At 41.4% G+C, this 19,185-nt stretch overlaps 1 protein-coding gene across 1 annotated transcript in view; it reads left to right on the forward strand.

The window, feature by feature from the left end:
* Positions 1 to 19,185, forward strand: part of UQCRC2 (ubiquinol-cytochrome c reductase core protein 2) — a 666,108-nt gene that overhangs the window by 305,964 nt on the left and 340,959 nt on the right. Inside the window, exon 7 of the mRNA XM_069647677.1 lies at positions 16,471 to 16,568. Within this exon, the coding sequence (XP_069503778.1) occupies positions 16,471 to 16,568 (98 nt within the window). The remainder of the gene's footprint in view (positions 1 to 16,470; positions 16,569 to 19,185) is intronic.

Genomic DNA, 19,185 nt, shown 5'->3' on the forward strand with positions numbered 1-19,185 from the left:
CTTCTCGTATTACACATTTAAAGCTTTCCCACAGAACTCCGGGTGATTCCACCAACCCCTCAATCTCAAAAAATGTGTCTATTGTGCCTGCCAGATCCTCTCGGAACACGACATCCGTTACTCCTTCACTCTTAAATAACCAAGCTGTCCTCCCTTTCTTGCGACCCGTCAGTTCGATCCCTAGTAATGCTGGGGCATGGTCTGATAGTGTGCTCTCTAACATGTTCACTTCTGTCACCTTACCCACCAGTGAGTGAGAAGCCAGGAAGAAGTCCAACCTAGATGCTGAGTTGTGAACCGAGGAGTGCTATCTATACACTGAGGTTTCTGGATTCCTGATCTCCACACGTCCCCAACCCCCCATGTCAGACACAGACCTTGTAGTTTGCCTGTCCCCTTGGGTACCTGCCGTTGGGGCCCCCCTAATGCGATCCCAGGTTGGGTCCATGACTGTGTTGAAGTCTCCTGCCCAAATTACTTCCACGGGCGCAAGCCTGTCCAATTCGACATCTATCCAATGAAGTGCCTCTGTGGTATCTTGATTCGGGCCGTAGTAGTTGACAAGTGTGCATGTTCTGCCCTGTATGATGCCCTGTACTATTGGGCCTCGTCCCTCCCGATATTTGCTTACGGTGACCATTCTGAACCCAACAGACCTGTGGATTAGTATACACACCCCTCTGGCATACGAGCAGTGGTGGCAGCCCCACTCCCTCCCGAACTTGGATTCCGCCTCTGGTGACAGATGCGTTTCTTGTAAGAACGCAATTCCCACCTGGTGTCTCTGCATATATAGTAGGACATTTGGACGGGCTGTTCAGAACTCTCACATTGCACATTATGTTTCTAAGTGATCCTGACATTGCTGACCCCTATGCACATGCCTGACCCCCACATTCGTAGGTTGTATAACCAATCTGACTTTCCTTCTACATAATCCAATACTTTGTGACATTCAGTATCTATGTACACTGCCATTTTTGTTCTCCCCCTGCCCCCCAGTTAAACTCCCTATCCTGCGTCCCGCTACCCCTTTCTCCATTCCCCCCTCCCTCCCACTGAACCACAATTTGGCAGTAATCTGATCCCCGGTCCCCACCCCAGCTGATAAACCCAACTAATTAGCCTCTCCCTCCCCGCCCCCCTTAACAACTTGAGGTTCCGCTTCAGAGGCAGCTAGGTGCCCAACTGTCCCCCGCACCTCAGTTACATAACATTCGCTCCTTGGCCATTGGTCAGGACCCCATCCCTTACTTGTGTCGTCAGGTGTTAACTAGCTAGGGCAGGTTATACTGGATGCAGTGTCACCCATTGTTCCCCCGTGTCTGGGGTTCCGAGGTAACTGTTCAAGGAAGGCATTGGCTTCTTCCGGAGTGTGAAAAACAGTGTGCGTTCCCTAGGTTCTACTCTCAGTTTAGCTGGGAGCAGCATGGCATAGCGTAGGCCTCTATCGCGTAGTCTTTTTTTTTTTTCTTTCACGTCCATGTAGGTCCTGGAGGATACTTGCACTTTATCCAAGAAGTCTGGAAAGAGTTTGATGCTGTCCCCCTTGTATGTTAAGGATCCTTTTTCCCTGGCTTTGCGAAGGGCCAAGTCTCTGTCCCGGTCGTTTAACATTCGGGCTATGATCGGGCGTGGAGGGGCCCCGGGTATTGGCTTCCTCCCGCTTGGTATCCGGTGTGCTCTTTCCGCTATAAGTACTGTTGAGAAGTCCTCTCCTCCTAGTGCTTCTTTTAGACTCTCTTTGATTAAGGATACCATGAATCTTTGCTCCACCGCTTCAGATCCTCACGATTATTCGCAGATTGTTTCTCCCGGATCTAGATTCAACATCCTCCTGTTTTTAGGTAAGATATTTTATTGCCCGCTTCATCTGTGCCTTTTCCCTTGATGTTGCCGATGATTCATCCTCCTCCGTGAAGATGCGCCCTTCTGCTTCGTCCAATCTTTCTGTGTTTGTCGAGGCAGACCTGCATGTTAACTTGTCCATCTTCCCATCGAGAGACTGTATGCTGTTTTGCAGCTGGTTGAACATCTCCTTAATGTCACAAAACACTACTTGGGCATCGTGGGTTACTGGTTGATTGCTCCCATCGGGCGGTCCTTCCATGGACTTGTGGCTTTGCGATTGGGAGGGGGTGTTGAAGTGAAGTTTAGATGGTTCCCCCCTTTGCTCGCCTTCGACATCTTGCCAGGTATTCAGGATATGGCTGTCCCTCCTTTGCAATCTCCTCCAATGTTCTCAGTGCGACATTTCCCGGTATGGTCTTATGATCGATCTCCGAACTGCTATTTTCACTCCTAGAGCCTGCTCCAAAAATAAATGCATACGTGCAAAGCAAATTGTTTTTTTTTCTTCAAAGCAAACCCACTTTAACTGTGTGCACAGACCAACTGATTATAGAATTAATGTTGACTCCAATTACTATTATTTGTTCATAATTTTCCACAGTGGAAAACGGTTCCCACTCAGGGAAACAGAACATAAATCCAGCAAAAAGTGCTGGGGGACTCGCATGTGGAGGAGATTATAAACAAAATGAAAATCTAACCTAACCGGGCACTACCACATTTAGTAGCCATACACGGTAAGTGCGATTTTGGACTAGAAGAATGAAGCAGCAACGGTAAAAATACCCCATGTAAAGTTAGGGTGACTATAAAGTATCCCCATTGCACTGCAAGGTGCTGTGTGCAATTTTTAAAAATGGAAGAATTTGAAAGGGAACTATAGTTTCCTAGTACTGTTAAAGTCTGAAGGATTAATCGGTTTCCCCATAACAAATGAGAAAAAAGGAAGTGCTGCTGAAAGCTTTACGTACCCTTCAAAAAATCTGCCCAGGATCAAAAACAAAGCAAAATTAATTTGGTTCCATAGAAAACTATTGAAGGAAAGTTTCAAAAAGCAAATCTGTCCTAACAGGACTTAGTATTCAGTACTGCTCTATCTTCCTCGCCTGCTAGAGATTGGATGTGTGCATGGAAACTATCAAGCTTTGGTACTGGAAACCCTGCAATTTGTGTTTTCCACACTACTGGAACCCCATTAACTTATTGCTGCATTAAAACGCAGTGAGCCTACCAGGAACCAGACTCTGGCAGTCCTGCTGCCTCTCATTCACCCAGCCCACCACTCCCTTCCCACAATAGGATTGGTTGTCTACCTTTTCCCCTGTAGGAAACCTAACTTTAAGTAGCTGGTCTATAAATAGGAGGCTTTTAGAGTCTTTCACGCATTTATTTTCTTATGGTAGATCTAGTGGAGTCTTAGGCACTCTTCAAATCCCCTCCTCCTAACCCCCAAAAGAAACATAGCCTACACAAGAGGGTTACCTACCTACCTGTGACACAGTAAATTGTAATAGGACAGGGCTTCGACATAAGTTAAGTAACGCATTGTGGTGCCATATTACTTTGTAAAGTTGATAATTTGTCTAACATTTTTCCCCACTTTATACTTTAACAGAATTTCCTTGAACTGTTTTAATACTGAAGTAGAGGTGCGCAAGCCAAGTGGGGTTACCAAACTGTGCTTTGTCTTGATTTGCTTATTTTGAAGTTACTTTTTTAAACCACTTTTATTGCATTTTGAATTGACAAAAAGAATCCCAATTACATTAAAAACATGAATATATCCATTAGCCCATCAACACCCTGACCCCCCCACACTCATCCCCGGCTTTCCACTGCCCTCACCTCCCGAACTACCTGCCCCCACATCTGGTTTACAATCTTTTGTCACAGCCCCCTCCTCTATTCCTTGGGCTATTTCCATCCATTATTCACAATTATTCATTGTGCTTTATCCATCCTCCTCACACCTTCTTGCATTTCCGTGGATAACCTCTATTCTTATAAACTAATTTCTCGAGTTCCATAGATCTATCCAGTACACCCAAGCTCCTATTGTGGGGCCCTCCTCTGCTCCCCATTGCAATTACCCTTTTGGCCTGTGCCAGTCCCACCAAACGCCTCTCCTGTGCCGAAAGCGCACGGTTCCCCCAGATGCCCAGCCTACACAGCGCCGGCTCCAACATAAACCCATCTACCAGTGGATTCATCAACACCTCTCCCCCAGAACCGGTACACTTTAGAACACGTAGACCATGTGGTAAAACGTGCCCACCTCTATCTTGCATTTGGGGCACCCATTCTCTCTCCTTCCTACAAGGGCCTATACCCTGTGTAGGATATTGTAGTGAATGGCCCTGAACCATGAATCAATGGCTATCCCATTAGTAACCCCCAGGGTGCTCTCCCAGTCCCCCCTCCTCCAGGGGACCCAAGTCTGCCTCCCCCCTTACCATCAACCTTGTCAGGGGTTTAGATGTAGTGCTGGCCACCCATCACCTGTGGCTATCGGCTTTGTATTTTGTAAAGTATGTTCTTCATAATTGTACCATTGAAACAGCCTGTAGTTTCCAATCAGGTTCAACTACTGTTTCACATTTGCCCCATGCCTAGACTCACTGGCACCATGGATGTGGCATGGGACTAGACAGTGCGGCCCCCTTCCTGGCCCACACAGAGGCCTCACTAGCCTGTGAAAGCAGCAGCTTTCCCGGGGAAGTGCATGAACTTCTAAGGAATTTCCTGACCTGGCAATGCAGGAAGGAGGCCAAAGCAGCAAGTGTGGTATGAGGTGGCACGGCCATTTTATGACACTAGTGTCATTAATAGCCATATGCAGCACACTAAAAAGAATGCAAAAATTGTAAAAATGTATCGTTGGCAAGAAGCATGTATTTAGGCACCTATAGAAATAACCAAAAATCCCAAGTGTAAAAAGCTAGGGTGATGCAAAAGTATCCCAATTGCACTGCAAATTGCTGTGCTACGTTAAAAAGTACGAAGGATTGAAATTCTGGGAGGGCAATTTGCGCTCAGATTAAAAATTAATTTGTATACAAAATATAATATGACAGTTCTGTGAAGTCTCTGATGTGGTTTATTCCACACGTTGGTGCATAGATACAGCCGACATGTGTTTCGACCTCTCGGTCGTTTTCAAGACTGTTTGCAATATAGTGACATTCTAAAGTTCAATCAAGTTGTTAGAATTGGACAATAGACAGATGAATTATTCCAAGATGTACCATGACAATTCATACAGTAAAAATTAATACCATGAACAACAAATTGCACAATAGAAAAAATGGAATTATCCAAAACACCCAAACATACCGCATTCCAGGACGTAGACAGGTGGTTGATTCAAGTATGAAATCAATATGAGAAAACAGAAATTTGCAAGATCAACATTCTGCTTTTCCTTCCATATTTAACAAGTCACATCCGCTTTGTTTGAATTATATTGACATTCCCGGATGTGGAGCACATATTATCTCTTAGATTAGGCATTTTATGGTAAGCCCGTCATCTTATCTTCCCATTGGTGACGGAACAGATTCTGTTCCGTGGGGCATTTATGGTAAGTGGAGATTGTGAAGAATAAGTTTATAAATATTCATTATGAAGGTGGTGTGCCTCAGTGATATGTGGTTTATCACTTGATAAGCTTACCCTAGTCTGTTGGTTCAGTGGGGTATCCCTAAAAGATAATAGGATCACTGTTTCATCATGGTGACAAGAATAAGGACAAATAAGTGCCAAATATACCAAGTGATAAAGTGGCAGTGTGCTCTAAATCACATACCTTGGTGAGGTAACTAGTCTCTCAGAGATAGTTTATGTAATATGTTGTAAATAACCATGGGTCAAACTCACTAGTCCATCTTCTGCAAAAATGAATGCGAATTGCTTTTAGCGTCAGAAAGTTAGTAAGGCCCTTATCATAAAATTAGTATATACTGGATAAATCATACCATAGACTGGTGTGACCTAATAGAATGGCGTCATATTGACTTGTAAAGATGTTCAGTAGCACAATTCAGTACAGGATTCCTTGTGTATATCCACAACATTCATTCAAATCATGCCTAGAAACAAGATGCAAAACAATGTCCTAAAGTTATACCCAATGGTTGGAGGGGTACACTCCTCTATATCACAAACTTTTAAGCCCTATGTAATGGGGCTAACTTATTCCATGATTGATCTCCAACCTACTAGCAACATGGGGACAGATTTCCTACGTGCAGGAGCATAAACATTATCTTGGGCATCCAAAAGCAAGCACACACCAGGTGCAATAAAGTTAACCGTAGTCATTATAGTAGCACGTTGCATCCATGTCCAGCAATTGACATGTATTATGAAAGAGCTCCCAAATGCATGGTCCACAACCTAATTATAACTAAAAATGATCAATTGTCACAGACCAATACCATTGCTAACATATCTTACCACAAATCTGGAGTTCACAAAATTGCGGGTTGAATCGGTGTCCAGTCATAATGTCGAATACAATAATATCGAAAGTAAAAATGTCGAATTACAAAAATGTCGAATTTTTTTTTCGAAATAATGTTTAAATAAATAATTAATTATATTTTATAAAACATATATTTTTTAAATGGTTAAAGGTATATACATGGTGAGTGGGAGGGATGGGGAGGAGGGGGGGGGGTTGGGGTAGGGGTTTGGGATGTTTTTTTTTTAATAATTATTTAATTAATGTTTTATTAAATACTTTTTTAAAAAAATTAAAGGTATATCCATGGGGGGTGTTGGGGGGGAGGGGGGGGGATGGGGAGGAGTGGAGGGTTGGGGGGAGGGGTTTGGGGGGGGGACCCCCCAATAAAAAACGTTAGTATATGTGATATTTTACATAGTTATTTTAACATTGGTTTTTCGATTTTTTTTCGACATTTTATTTTCGAATTAATGACTTTTTCTATTACATGTATGTGTTTTCGACATTTTTGAATTCGACATTTTTTTTTCGACATTTTTGTAATTCGACATTATTTTTTCGATATTATGACTATAAACCGGTTGAATCTCATGTACAAATGGTAGAGACCCGCCAATCTGAAGAAGCCGACCTTAAATCCCAAAACTGTGAACGCGGCCAAAAGACGTTAACATGTCACGCGTATGTTTGTGCGTGATGTCACATGTAAACAATGAAAATCCTACATGGATGTCCCTCGCCAATGACATCCATGAAAACCATGATCCATCTTTATTGGAGGTTCAACTGTATTGTAATTGTCCATTCTACATATATACTCTATGCATGAGTTAAAATGTAGTGAACAGTTCCAAAATGATGCATGGAGCGCACATGTCACACAAGTATAAAGCAAAAAATTGCCTTGAAAAATCGTCCTAGTAGTAGGAACAGAACCCTGATTACCAGTAGTGCGAGTGTCACCCCAAACAGGGGTACATATGAATTGGAAAAATTCAATATTATCATGGAAAATAGCGCAAATAACGAAACATAGCCTTTTGTGCGTGCAAGGTATGTTACATCATTGCAATAAACGGTATAGTCCTAAGAAATAGTACCAATTGTACCAGATAGCACAAAAGGTTCATACCTATTGAAGGTCATGGATATCCTAGGAGTCTGGTGAACATACGTGAAACATAATCCTCCACTATAATGCTATGTCTAATCAAGCCTCTGTGATTGTCTCAGGTGCTGGTAGCTCAAGAAGTTTTCCCAAATCATAATCCAATTGAGGTTCTCGGATATTCCCAAAAATATTTTTCCTTTATACATATAAGTGAGATATAACCGTCCATCAGTGATGGTCTCAAATAATACAAGAATTCAAAAGGGGAATGTTTTCCAGTACTGATCGTCTGAAGGACTGATTAGTTTACCCATAACAGTGAACAAAAGGGAAGTGAAGCTTAAGGTTTTACTTTCCTTCAAAAAGTCAGAACAGGTTTAAAAACAGAGCGAAAAGAATAGGGGTACATAGGAACTATGGAGGCAAAGTTGCAAAAAGAGAAATCTTTCTTAACAGTTGCAGGCCGACAGCCTAATCTTTCCCTCTGATGAATCTATCGGTGTCCCATCAGCAGTAATCCTCTAATAATAATTTTGTATTTATATAACGTTACAAACCCTCAGGCATCTGAGCGCTGCTTTTTATTACCCATGGTGTGTGGTGCTCCTTTATCTACCTCGGTAGGATGAAAGGCTGAGTTTGGCCCTGCCGGGATTCAAACCTGTTTCGGAAGGCTCTTCACTGATGTCAAAGCGAGGGATTTGGGGCACCACAAGAGCTGATGGCAGATATTCTTCCTAACACGCACCTTTACCTTATGCATGTCTTTATTAACGGGGAGGATACTAATGCATTAGGAGACAATAGAACCCATATCATGGTGTGCACTGCTTACACCATGGGACCATATACAGTGCCCTTTTGTACCCACTAGGCTATCTAGTACAGGCATGAATAGAGTCTTGGCTGCCATTCTGACTATCCAGGTACATCACAAGATTACTTTTGTTCCGATTAGTTTCTAGGGAAATGTCAGAGCAAAGGTGTTACTTGAAAACAGCGTGGTTACCTTGGGACTGGTGTCTGTGGATCTAGGCTTGTCAGAGGCTGCGATCACCCGGTCACATGCCCAGAAGGTCATCCTGCTGAAGAACATTAGTCTACTAATTAGCAACTGCCCAACACCCTTTGGAGGAGAGTTGCGCCTGTCATTGAGCTGCTTGAAAAGGACCCTCCATGCAGTCCTGCTTCTATCTTTGAGGAATTAAGTGGGCACATCTGCACAGGAACAAGGGTGGTACACCCTAAGAAACCTATTAGACCTATTTGTGTGACGTACCTACTAGTGGCTTCCACTAGAATCCCTAAATTCAAACTATGGCATGGTTTTTTGAAAATAAATTGCACACCTGGAAAACCTTACATATCTAGCAGATGAACTAAACTTTTTGTTTGTTTTGGTTCAAATTAAACCTTTACAAAAATGTTTTACAATTAAAACAGAAAAGGGAGATTTATCCCAAACAGATGTACACATATATATTAGCCAATTTTTCCTTTTCCCATTTCACAGCATATTCAGTCAGACAAAATCATTAAATTTCAATTATTAAAAAAACAATTTAAAAAAATCCTATTCCCTATTTTCAATCATGTTTAGGCATTAAATAATACACTCTATTTAGAAAAGTATCATTAAAAAAGGAGCAACATTTTACACCATAAACAAACATTCCAGTGTCCCTTAAATCAGAATTAAATTTTATTTTTTTTGCCTATTAGGCCAGATTACCACGTTGTACAGGCATTTACAAAGTACATATTAGTTTTTTTCCTGAAGAACAGTCGGTCCCAGACCACATATTTGTGCCAAATCTTACTACTGCTATTTTTAGCGGTATAGATTTGCCATATAGCATCTACCACCATAATGCATCAAGGTTGACCGAATCTGGATTTGGGACGAATTTGATAAATGCTGTAACTCTTTGAGGTTTCAGATTCAAACATTCAACTAAAAGATGTTTCAGTGTTTCTATGAGGGAGGGGTGTTTACAGAATCTGCAGGGTAGATGGAGATCCAAACCCCCTCTAATTTGTTTTGTCTCCTGTCATCAACACATTAAACCTGAATCTCAAATACATAATACGTAAAACTGGATCTGGAAATGTTATTGGGTATGTTTCAGGAGTTCCTAATAGTTTACCGTACGGCACAAGATGACAGTAGATTTTTTAAGCTCATACCGATTCCAGTTTTTATCCAGTCAATATATTGCAATAATGTCTTAATTTTTGTTGGGTTTACCATTAGTTTCATATTTTAAACCTGTCTTCCAGCAATTTAAGACATTCTATTTGTAGAGTTAACAACCAAGTTGACTCAGAGATGACCCCTTTCTCCTAAAGAGGACAACAAATTATTAGTGGGTGCCAAGATCAGGTTCCTATAGAGCGCTAATCTTCTCCATTGTATAGTGCAATCTAAAGATGATAGTCCCAATTCAAAACGCAAAGCAGTCAGGGGCACACTTTTTGGTAAGTAATATATTTTATGCCATAATTTACTTTCTAATTCCATTAAAAGTGTGTCAGAAAGAGATGGTAAAAGCTCAAGGCCACAGGTCATTTTCGGGACCACTTTTAGGTTATAGTATCTGAATAGCGGCATGAGAGAGTACTTACAGTATTTACAGGCCACCTTCTTCATCTGGGAAATCGGGTTAGGAAGTCTATCGAAAATGGCAATACGGTATAGCATTCTCCTGTGGGAATAAAAAACAGGATATCCTAAATACTGCATAGACCCAATTTCTCGGAAGGGTAAGTACATTTAAACGGCAGTTAATTTTTTTTTTTTTATTTAAGATTATAGCAGTTTTCCTTCTATTTATTACCAAGTTATTTTCTTTGATATAAGTTTCAAAGGCCGAAAGCTTATGTTGCAATCCTATAGGGGAACCGTCTATTAGCATAAAATCATCCACGTAAGCGCACCAATTAGTATTACAGACCTTGATTTTTGGCGATATGAGAATTTGATTCAAGGCTCCTCCATGCATCGAAACGTAAAGTTTAAATAAAGTCGGTGCAAGTAGGCAGCCTTGACGAAGCCCATTTTTCGTTATTATAGATCTAGAAAGATTCCCTTGGAGACTTGTATCTGAATTAGCGTGCCCTCATGGACATGGATTAAAATAGTAAGGCGACCCCAAGGCATCCCCAGTTTTGACAATTTATTCCATAGGAGTCCTCTATCCACTTTGTCGAAGGCCAAAGAAAGATCGATTACTGCTACGTATATAGAGGAAGCAGAAGATTTACAGGCTTTTTCCAATAACAAAGTAAACAAATCTCCACCAATTTATGTGCCCATACCTTTACGAAATACAATTGCTTGTTAGATAGACTATTACCATGTTCACTCCATTCAACTATCTGATCGAGGACAATACCTGCAAACATTTTTGAATTTGTATCCATTATCGGAATAGGGTGATAGTTTGTTGGAAGGCTCCTATTCCCCCTTCTTGTAGATCTGAACAATGTAAGAAGTATTCCAAGAGGAAGGGATAGTTCTCGTCAATTTTGTATCGAAAAATAATATGAAAAGACATTTTGCCTACATCTCCGGCTTGGCCTTTAGAACCACATTTGATAGCCCATTTGGACCCAGAGCTCTTGATGAACAAGAAGCCCTAATCTGTCGTCCTATATCAAAGATGGAAAAATAACAGTCCCAAGAATGAGTTTTTTTTTTTTAAATTAGTTCCGATCGAACTCCCCTTCCCCCCCTAAATAGAGGGAAGAGAAATTAGCTACCTAGGTAGTTTATAATCTAGAATTCGATTGGATTATCACCCCAGGAGTTTCTAGATGATTAATAAGTGACCAAAATGTACGCCCAGAGGTCTGTCTTAAGGCTTACATCATTGCCTCATTATCTGCTTTTAGCATACTGGCTCTGTGATTCTTCAGCCAATTTTTCCTTTTTTGCTTTGCTACTCCGATGAGTTTTTGTTTTTGTGACCATTCTAAATTTGAGTTAGTAATCTTTCGTATTTCCCGACTAGTCGAGTTTTTCAGATTTCTGACTAATGGATCATAAACATGAGATCGAGAAGGATGGGGCAAGTTGGCCTTTTTGTACTCTCGGAGTCTAACAATGATTTCATATAGCCTGAGAAGGAGTCAACCCTGAATAGACAAGATCTCTTATGCCATGTGTTAATGTGGTGATCCTGCAAAAAAGTAGCATTACATTTGTCCACATTTCTTGGGTGCCACGAGATTCTATTGCCTCTGATTTATTTTTAGCATTCTGGTAATTTAATCCACATTTGTCATCTTGGATCTGCAGCGTACAGTCAATTTCAAGAGTTTATGATCGCTCATTGTCGAATCTTCAATCTCAAATTTCATACAAGCATCAAGCAGTTTTTTAGTTACAAATATATAGTCAATACAAGATTTTTTGGAGCCATTTGACCTAGTAGACACCTAGGTGTCCAAGTTAAATAACATTTCTGATACAGGTCCCAGTTTCTGAACAGATTTCCCCAGATATGACCTTGAACAAACTTTCTATTATAGCCATAGGGTACAGCTTGATTTTCCTGATCATTAGCAAAGCATAAGGGGCCAGAAGTCTCATATTTTAGAGGCTATTCAATGTTTTGCCTGATTAGAGTTAAAATCTACTTCCACCAAGAGAAACAGGCCTTTATATTTTGTCATCATACTGGTAATGCAGATTTGAATCATATTGGTAGTTTTAGCTAGGTCTGCCAGGGGTTCCAATATATGTTAATAATCAGAATATGAAGGGGACCCATCTTATCAAAGATCTCTAGGACCATCATCATTGAACCAATAGAAACATCACAAGATTAAAGTATAATGAATCTTCTCAATGTTCGAATAGCAATAACCAAACTACCCGAAGGACGGCCTCTAAGGACTTTTTTAGCCAGGTGGTGTTTACATGTATACTCATCTAACTGAATTGGATAAGTCAACCATGATTGCTGAATACATATTATTTCAAAGAATCGCAATTTATCACAAAATTCCTTAAATTCAAAAAATTAAGATGGCCTCTGGAGTTCCACGAAAGGAAACTCCAGTCAGTTTATGAGCAAAGAGGGTTCGTTTTTGTTGTAGTGCCTTTAATTTCAGAGATTGATTCTCTCGGAGAGAGAGCAAGCCATCTCCAGCTATTCTCTTCTTCCTCAAAGGAGGGTGGAGTAGTCTTATAGTTTTCATTGCAGTTTTGGTCTTGGGTTTGTTTTTGGTTTTTTTGGTATTCATCTGATCTCCAAGATGAGTCTACTCCAGTACCAAAGATCAAAATATCATAACCCTTCTGTTGAAATTGTTCTGACTGTTCAGCAATTACCTCAAATGTTTTCATTGAGGTTGGAACAATTCTCACATGGTCTAACCTGGTTGGATGAATAAAATCCACCAGTTTAATGTCCGCTGATGAAATTAGTCTCGGCTGTGGGACCTCATTCATTAATGATAATACTCGTGGGCGATTGAGAGATGAGGGATCCCCATCGTCAGAGATTATATAGCAGGATACTTGGGGAGTCTGGATAAGCTATTTTTCGCCACTCAGTATTTTGCAAATCACTGTCTTTAACATGTTTAGAGGAATTTTCCCCATACATGTGCTGTTGCCTGTGTTAAACCCCTTGTCCCTAGGGAGGAGATTCCAAAAGAACGACTCTGTATAGGTTCTGTATTTGCCGGATCTACTGTTGGCACACCATTGAGGGATTTCTCCTTGAGATTTTCTAAGATACCCTCTTCGTCTTTCAGTAGCCGTGCCGGGCATTCTACACCTGAAGTAGACAGGGAAACTGATCTGAGCAATGTTCGTGTTCAGGAGAGTTGGAAGAATATCCATCAGTTTCCCATAGTGGGAGTCATACCTGGAGGTAGCTCTTCTATAATGTTCACATTTGTTTCTACCGTAGAGGGAGCAATTTCATCCACAGCCGGCACTTTACTTCGAGGAGCCAGAAAAGGCCTGAGAATTAGATTGGGGTTTGAGATCTAAAACAGGGCATTTCTGATCTTTGTTTGGTAGATTTCACAACTTTGTAAAACGTTGAGAGTTGAGCTTGCTTATTTTCTTTTGTCATTTTTGTTATGTCCCTTCCAGTGAGGAATCAGCCCGATTACTCTTGATATCTGGGTTATTCCAATCGGAAGGGTTATTTTTATAGTTTTTTTTTTATTTCAATTTTTAGTTTTTTTTTTTAGGACTCTGCTCCAATTTTGTTAAAAATTGGGAATCATGTAATTGCAAAGCATTCCGACTCTCAAGTTGCTGCAAATCACCAAAAAGTACTTCGGCTAATACATTATTCGGATTTTTAGGAGGTAGTTAATTGCTTTTTATACGGCGCATTTTTATTTATTTATTTTACCTCCTGGTCCAAACGTTTTGTCGTTCGGATAAGTAAACTTCCTGTGTATTTAATTTCCTCAATGTCAAGGTTCAGGGCGTTAATTTCCTCCCCTTTTAATTTAGCCTTTTCACAGTATATGATGGTGGTTAATGCTGTTGGGGTATCTGGAGAGTACAGATTGTTTACTGTCTCCAAAGATGGATCCAGTTCCCTAGCATTTGACAACTGAAGGCAAGTAGTTGTAAGATTAACGAAGCCTTGTTCCAACGAAACAAGTTTTTCCATTACATTTCCAGTGTATGCAGGCATTTTCCCTAACTCCATTTGCTTGGTAGAGGGGAGCTCCGTCTTAGTAGACATTAAGACTTCAGCATAGGTCGGAGCAACACTCGCCTAAAGTCGTGCCTGTGAATACTTGGAGAGGTGACTGGGGTTTTCTAATTTGAATGGTTTTAGTGCCTTGAGAGTTGGTTCTGTTTGCTGTTAGTTTGCATTCTCCCTCATGTTTCCCCAAATCCGATTCCTTTCCCATAAGAAAGCCTTCGATTTTGTTTACTTTCGTAAGGGTTTCATAGGAAATACGCTTTAAGTCCCGGATTTCAATATGGGTACGCTTGTGGCCCTTATCCAAAAGGTTTAAAATTCTGGAAAGGACCGGGATCGAGTTTCCAAATTGTTCGTACTCTGACGTGGGGAGAGGGTAAGGGGATTGCTCCTGTGTAGAAGAATGCGGGACCTCCTCCAGCGCAGAGCTCAGGAAGGGGTCTTGAGGTTGATATGCTTCTTCTTCCACATTGTAACTGGGGGAGCTGTTTTCTTTATCATTGAATAGAGGAGCTGATGGAAGTGGACATTTGTCCTTATTAGTTATGTCATAGGAGAATGGTTAGTCTTTATAAAGCCTGTTAAAGAGATGTACATTCTCCAGTCCATTTTTATTTGCAGTGACAAGCGGAGACGTTTTGCTAATTCGGATATTACTGCTGATGCCAGCATAGATACATCCATTATGGTATTGTGTGGCGTCTGTATGGGAGAAATATCACCCTGTGTATTCAGAGGTGGTTCACGAGTACTCAGGAAACTAGTGTGGGGTGAAGAAATATCATGGCCGGTTGTATTCAAGAGTGTCCATATTCATCTTTTCTTATGCGTGGGAGTGGGTTGTGCGCCTGAATCTGTGAATGCATAAAAGCAAATTCCACTTCTTGCACGTGATCAAGTTTGTCATCAACTACTATTTCCAAGGGGGGTGCATCTTCCTGGTCTAAGAAGCCTATTGGCACAGAATTAATTGTAAGTTCCCGATTAGTGGAGATGTGGCGTATCAGATGTTCAGGTGCCTTACAGAGTTTCCCACAAGCTGCGTTGCCATTGATTCCTGAGGAAGTATTACCTGCAAATACAGTTCAACATGCACGTATCGACCTGTAAGTTAAATGATTTAATCGAGATTTAATCATCTACATTCCCCAGTGACTGCTATTGAGCACAACCACCACGACACACATATATGACCGTGTGTGCAGTTCTTAAATATCACAGATCTACAATAGTAGCGAATATGTAACTGTGATTAGGTGCAATGGGTTATTTACAATAGGTGGAGACCACAAGAAAGAGAAAAAAAAACGAAAGCTCAGTAGGGATATATAGCCAAAGCCTTATCTACAATACCACAACAAAAATAAAAAGCAGAAAGACAGCCCCTAACCCCACGCCGAACAGCCCAACAGCCACTTAAGTACCACTTGGGTGCGCAGGAAAGTGGTGTATTATGGGCGAGTTCGACGCCAGATGTTGGGGCGGGGCCACTGAATAACGTGAGCATGCTGTGAACCAAAAAGAGAAAAAAAGAAAATACGTCAGTAAATACGTCCAAAGAAGAGAGTCCACCCAGTCCACAGTAGTAAGTCCACAAGCAGAAATCCGCTCTGGGTAAAGTTAGTGACTTCAAAGCCATAAGAAACCAATATTTACTTTAGGTCCGCAGCAGCACACAGGCTCCTGCAGCCCAGGCAATGAAGTAAAACAGCACGTTACGGCGTTCTTGGAAACTGTCAGCTTCTCCGAGGACGGAGCAGCAGGAACGATGACAGCAGCACAGAGTCTCCTGCAGCCCAACCGCCACTTAGGTACCAAAAAAGTGTAGTTCACAAAGACCTCAGGGAAGCAAAGGTATTCCAATGATGCAGGTGCTGAATTGTATTCAAAAGCAGTCGGACACACTGTGCATGTTGTCTGGTTTGGCAGTAATTGGAGCTGGTTTTTAGCTCTTTGTCATCTGATTTGAGTGAATTCTTCCTACCTGCAATAAAGGCACCTTTATTTCAGCAATTATGTTTAGTAATAGTGCTCACATTAAAGTTAATTTCATAAGTTTTAATTTTGGAATAGTTTTGAGTGATGTTTGGTTGTCTTATGAAACTCTCCAGTGCTGTTGGGCGATTTTGGTCATATTATCAAACTAATGCATAAATGAGACAGCAATGTAGAATTGGTGCCTTTCTGTTTTTTTTTTTTTTTTTTAACTTCACTGTATCTCTTGAAGAGAGTTAATAACCCAGGTCCGTGAGTAATTATGCTTCTATAATAGTTCAGGCCAAAAAATGCTTTGCTTAGCATATTCCTTCTAATGAAACTAGTTTCTTTAAAAGCTTATCATTCTGTTGCTTTTGTAGGTGTCCTTGAAAATCTGCATGCAGCTTCTTACCGTAATGCTCTTGCCAACTCCTTGTACTGTCCTGATTTTATGATTGGCAAATACACATCTGAACAGGTAACTTTTTCATTATTCCAATGTCAATATTAGCAAGTATATTCTAAATGTTGGGGTCTGTAAAGATTATCTCTCCAGATTTTTTGAACTACAACTATCCAGCATAGTCAATGGGGAGGGATCATGGGATTCTTAGTCCAAAACCTCTGAAGAGCCACTGGTTACAGACCCCGGTTTTAAGTGTTTGTAATTTCAGTGTTGTGGTTTGTCTTCCAAATCACCTTCATATACTCTGAGGCTTTGGAAACGTCAGAGGAGTCGGACCAGGTTGATTAGTTGTACAATTAATGTACCACATATAATAATTCCCTGAGCATTTGAACATCTACATGTTGTGTTTGTGCGCTGTTAAGAAATAAGGCTGCGCTCAGATGAATTTAAGCATACTAGCTTAATGTGCTCTTGTAGATAAAAAAAACATTTAGAATTGATTAAAAAGTTTTAGGATTGCATCTTTTAATTGCATTTTATTGACTTTTACACTTGGCTCCAGTGCCTTACTCATTAGAAGTGAGTGATTGTATTTTTAAATTTTAGTTTGCGTTCTGGACTGCATCTCCCATCAGCCCCTTGGTGCTCTTAAAGATAAGTTAGGCGCGCATGAGCCGGTTTGTGCCAGGGAGTGCTTTTTGCTTTCGCTGTACTGCTGGCTTTACCTTTACTATCTTTCTCTCTGCGATTTATAAATTCCTGCCCCTCATACAGTGAGTATTGTCTAGCTGATTGGAATTATGCCCCAAATTGATAACCTACTTTCTGACCTTCTTGAAAAGAATTGCTCTAGAAGGTCTGATATTGATTGTTTCACGTTACCACTCTATGGGTTTAGAGAACGGTCGCACTAATAATGTCCATCAGTCTATTAGTTCCAAACAGCCTATGTACACCTTTTTGTTCTCGCCCTGTTAGCCACTGCCTCCGACCTTCATGGCAAGATGCCCCTCCCATACTCTCAATGGTTTGTTCTTTCTTGGTCTTTCTGTTGCTGTGCAGGGTGGGAGAGGTCCTTGTGTCTCTTGTTTTTGCTGGGGTCCCTTTGTGAAGCCCGCCCGATGCCACCAGCATGTCTGGGAGGACGCCGAAACTCATCAGGTCTTTGCCCTCTAGTGTAACTGTTTAAAATGGGTGCCTCCCCCACCCATGTATGAATGAAAGCATGCATGTTTAATGGCTGGGTTCCTGCATAAAAGGTGAGTGCCTTGATGCTGAAGCCAGAGTCAACCACTGGTAGATTCATTCCGAAGAGAAGGACCACGTCTGCAGCAACCTTCAGGGACCGCTAGAGCCATCTGAGTGATCGTTGCTGCTCCTGCCCTCTTTTCCACATGACCGGGAAGCTCCAAACCTGTTTTCCTCCTCTAGACTGGTTGGACCAACCAGTCTGAAGACGAGCTGCATTTCCAGCCATCCCACGACAACCTGTGACCTTCATCGGCTGCAAACCCAGGGGTGTAGAAGACGCATCAAATCTGGGGGGGGCAGGGGACACCTTGGGGACTTTGCTACAAACACAAACCACAGAGTAAAACGATCGGTCAATTTATTTGTAGTGAGTGATGATCACGCACGTTTGTTCAAAAAAACTTTTTTTGCGCGCTCTGTACGCATGATAAATTCTGTTGCTATTGTTTGTATGTCAACCAGATCCATTATATCTTTGTGTATATTGCACACACAAACATGATTGAGTCTAATCTGTAATGTGACTATTGGTGAGGTGGCTCAAGACAGACACCGAGCTCATCTGTGCAATTTCGGATTCAAGCGATACAAAGTACAGACAAATTAGAGTATTAACATAATACCCACAGCAGAAACACGGGTGTTTAGAGTGCCAAAGGTTAATCACATTTGCAACAGCGGTGTGTTTTTAATCAGCGCACATGTGAATTGCACATGGGATAAAGTATATTGCAGTCACTGACCACGGAGAGCCATGACCACATACAGGAACGAAGCTGAAGCTCGAATCAAGGTCAAGAAACATACACTATACTATATGTTCATGTGTCGTAGTAGAGTAACGAGTGCTTAAAATGCATAGTCACCCCACTATCTGCTTTAATATTTGAAAGCGAATTTGAATGGTCGTAGAGAATCTGGCAGAGAGCCAGAGCACATTGGGGATGGTGGTGGGAGGGGGGGGGCGCAGATCTGTCCTGCCTTGTTTTGTCAAGTATGCACGAACACCCAAAATTGTGAGAAGTAATATAGGAAGACAAAGGGAGAGCCTCAACAGGAATGCAGGGTAATCCACAGAGTGAATGTTACACAGCTTGAGAAACTACCCATGTAGCCCCCAGAGGCGACTTCCCCACATCAAGGCACTCGGGTGAAAACTGTGCTTGTGAAAAAGGCTACGAGAGCACCCGAAGCTGCTTCATGTCATTACAGGAAATAGGAGCGTGTAATTTATGAACTATTGCTTTCAAGCAAACACATATTCTTTCAGCAGAGGTGACAAGCCCAGCACATGCTGAACCCCAGAAGCGGAGGAATGCCAGCATTCCAAGGATTGGCTTAGTCTGAGCTGGATGTGGGTAGCATTGAGGGCACTCCTAGAATCTTCCATTCAGGCAAGGAATGGTTTAGTGCCACTGTCGGTCATTATTCCACA

Source organism: Ambystoma mexicanum, chromosome 2q (genome assembly GCF_040938575.1).
Source record: "Ambystoma mexicanum isolate Mex_15411 chromosome 2q, UKY_AmexF1_1, whole genome shotgun sequence".
In the NCBI taxonomy this organism is placed as follows: Eukaryota; Metazoa; Chordata; class Amphibia; order Caudata; family Ambystomatidae; genus Ambystoma; species Ambystoma mexicanum.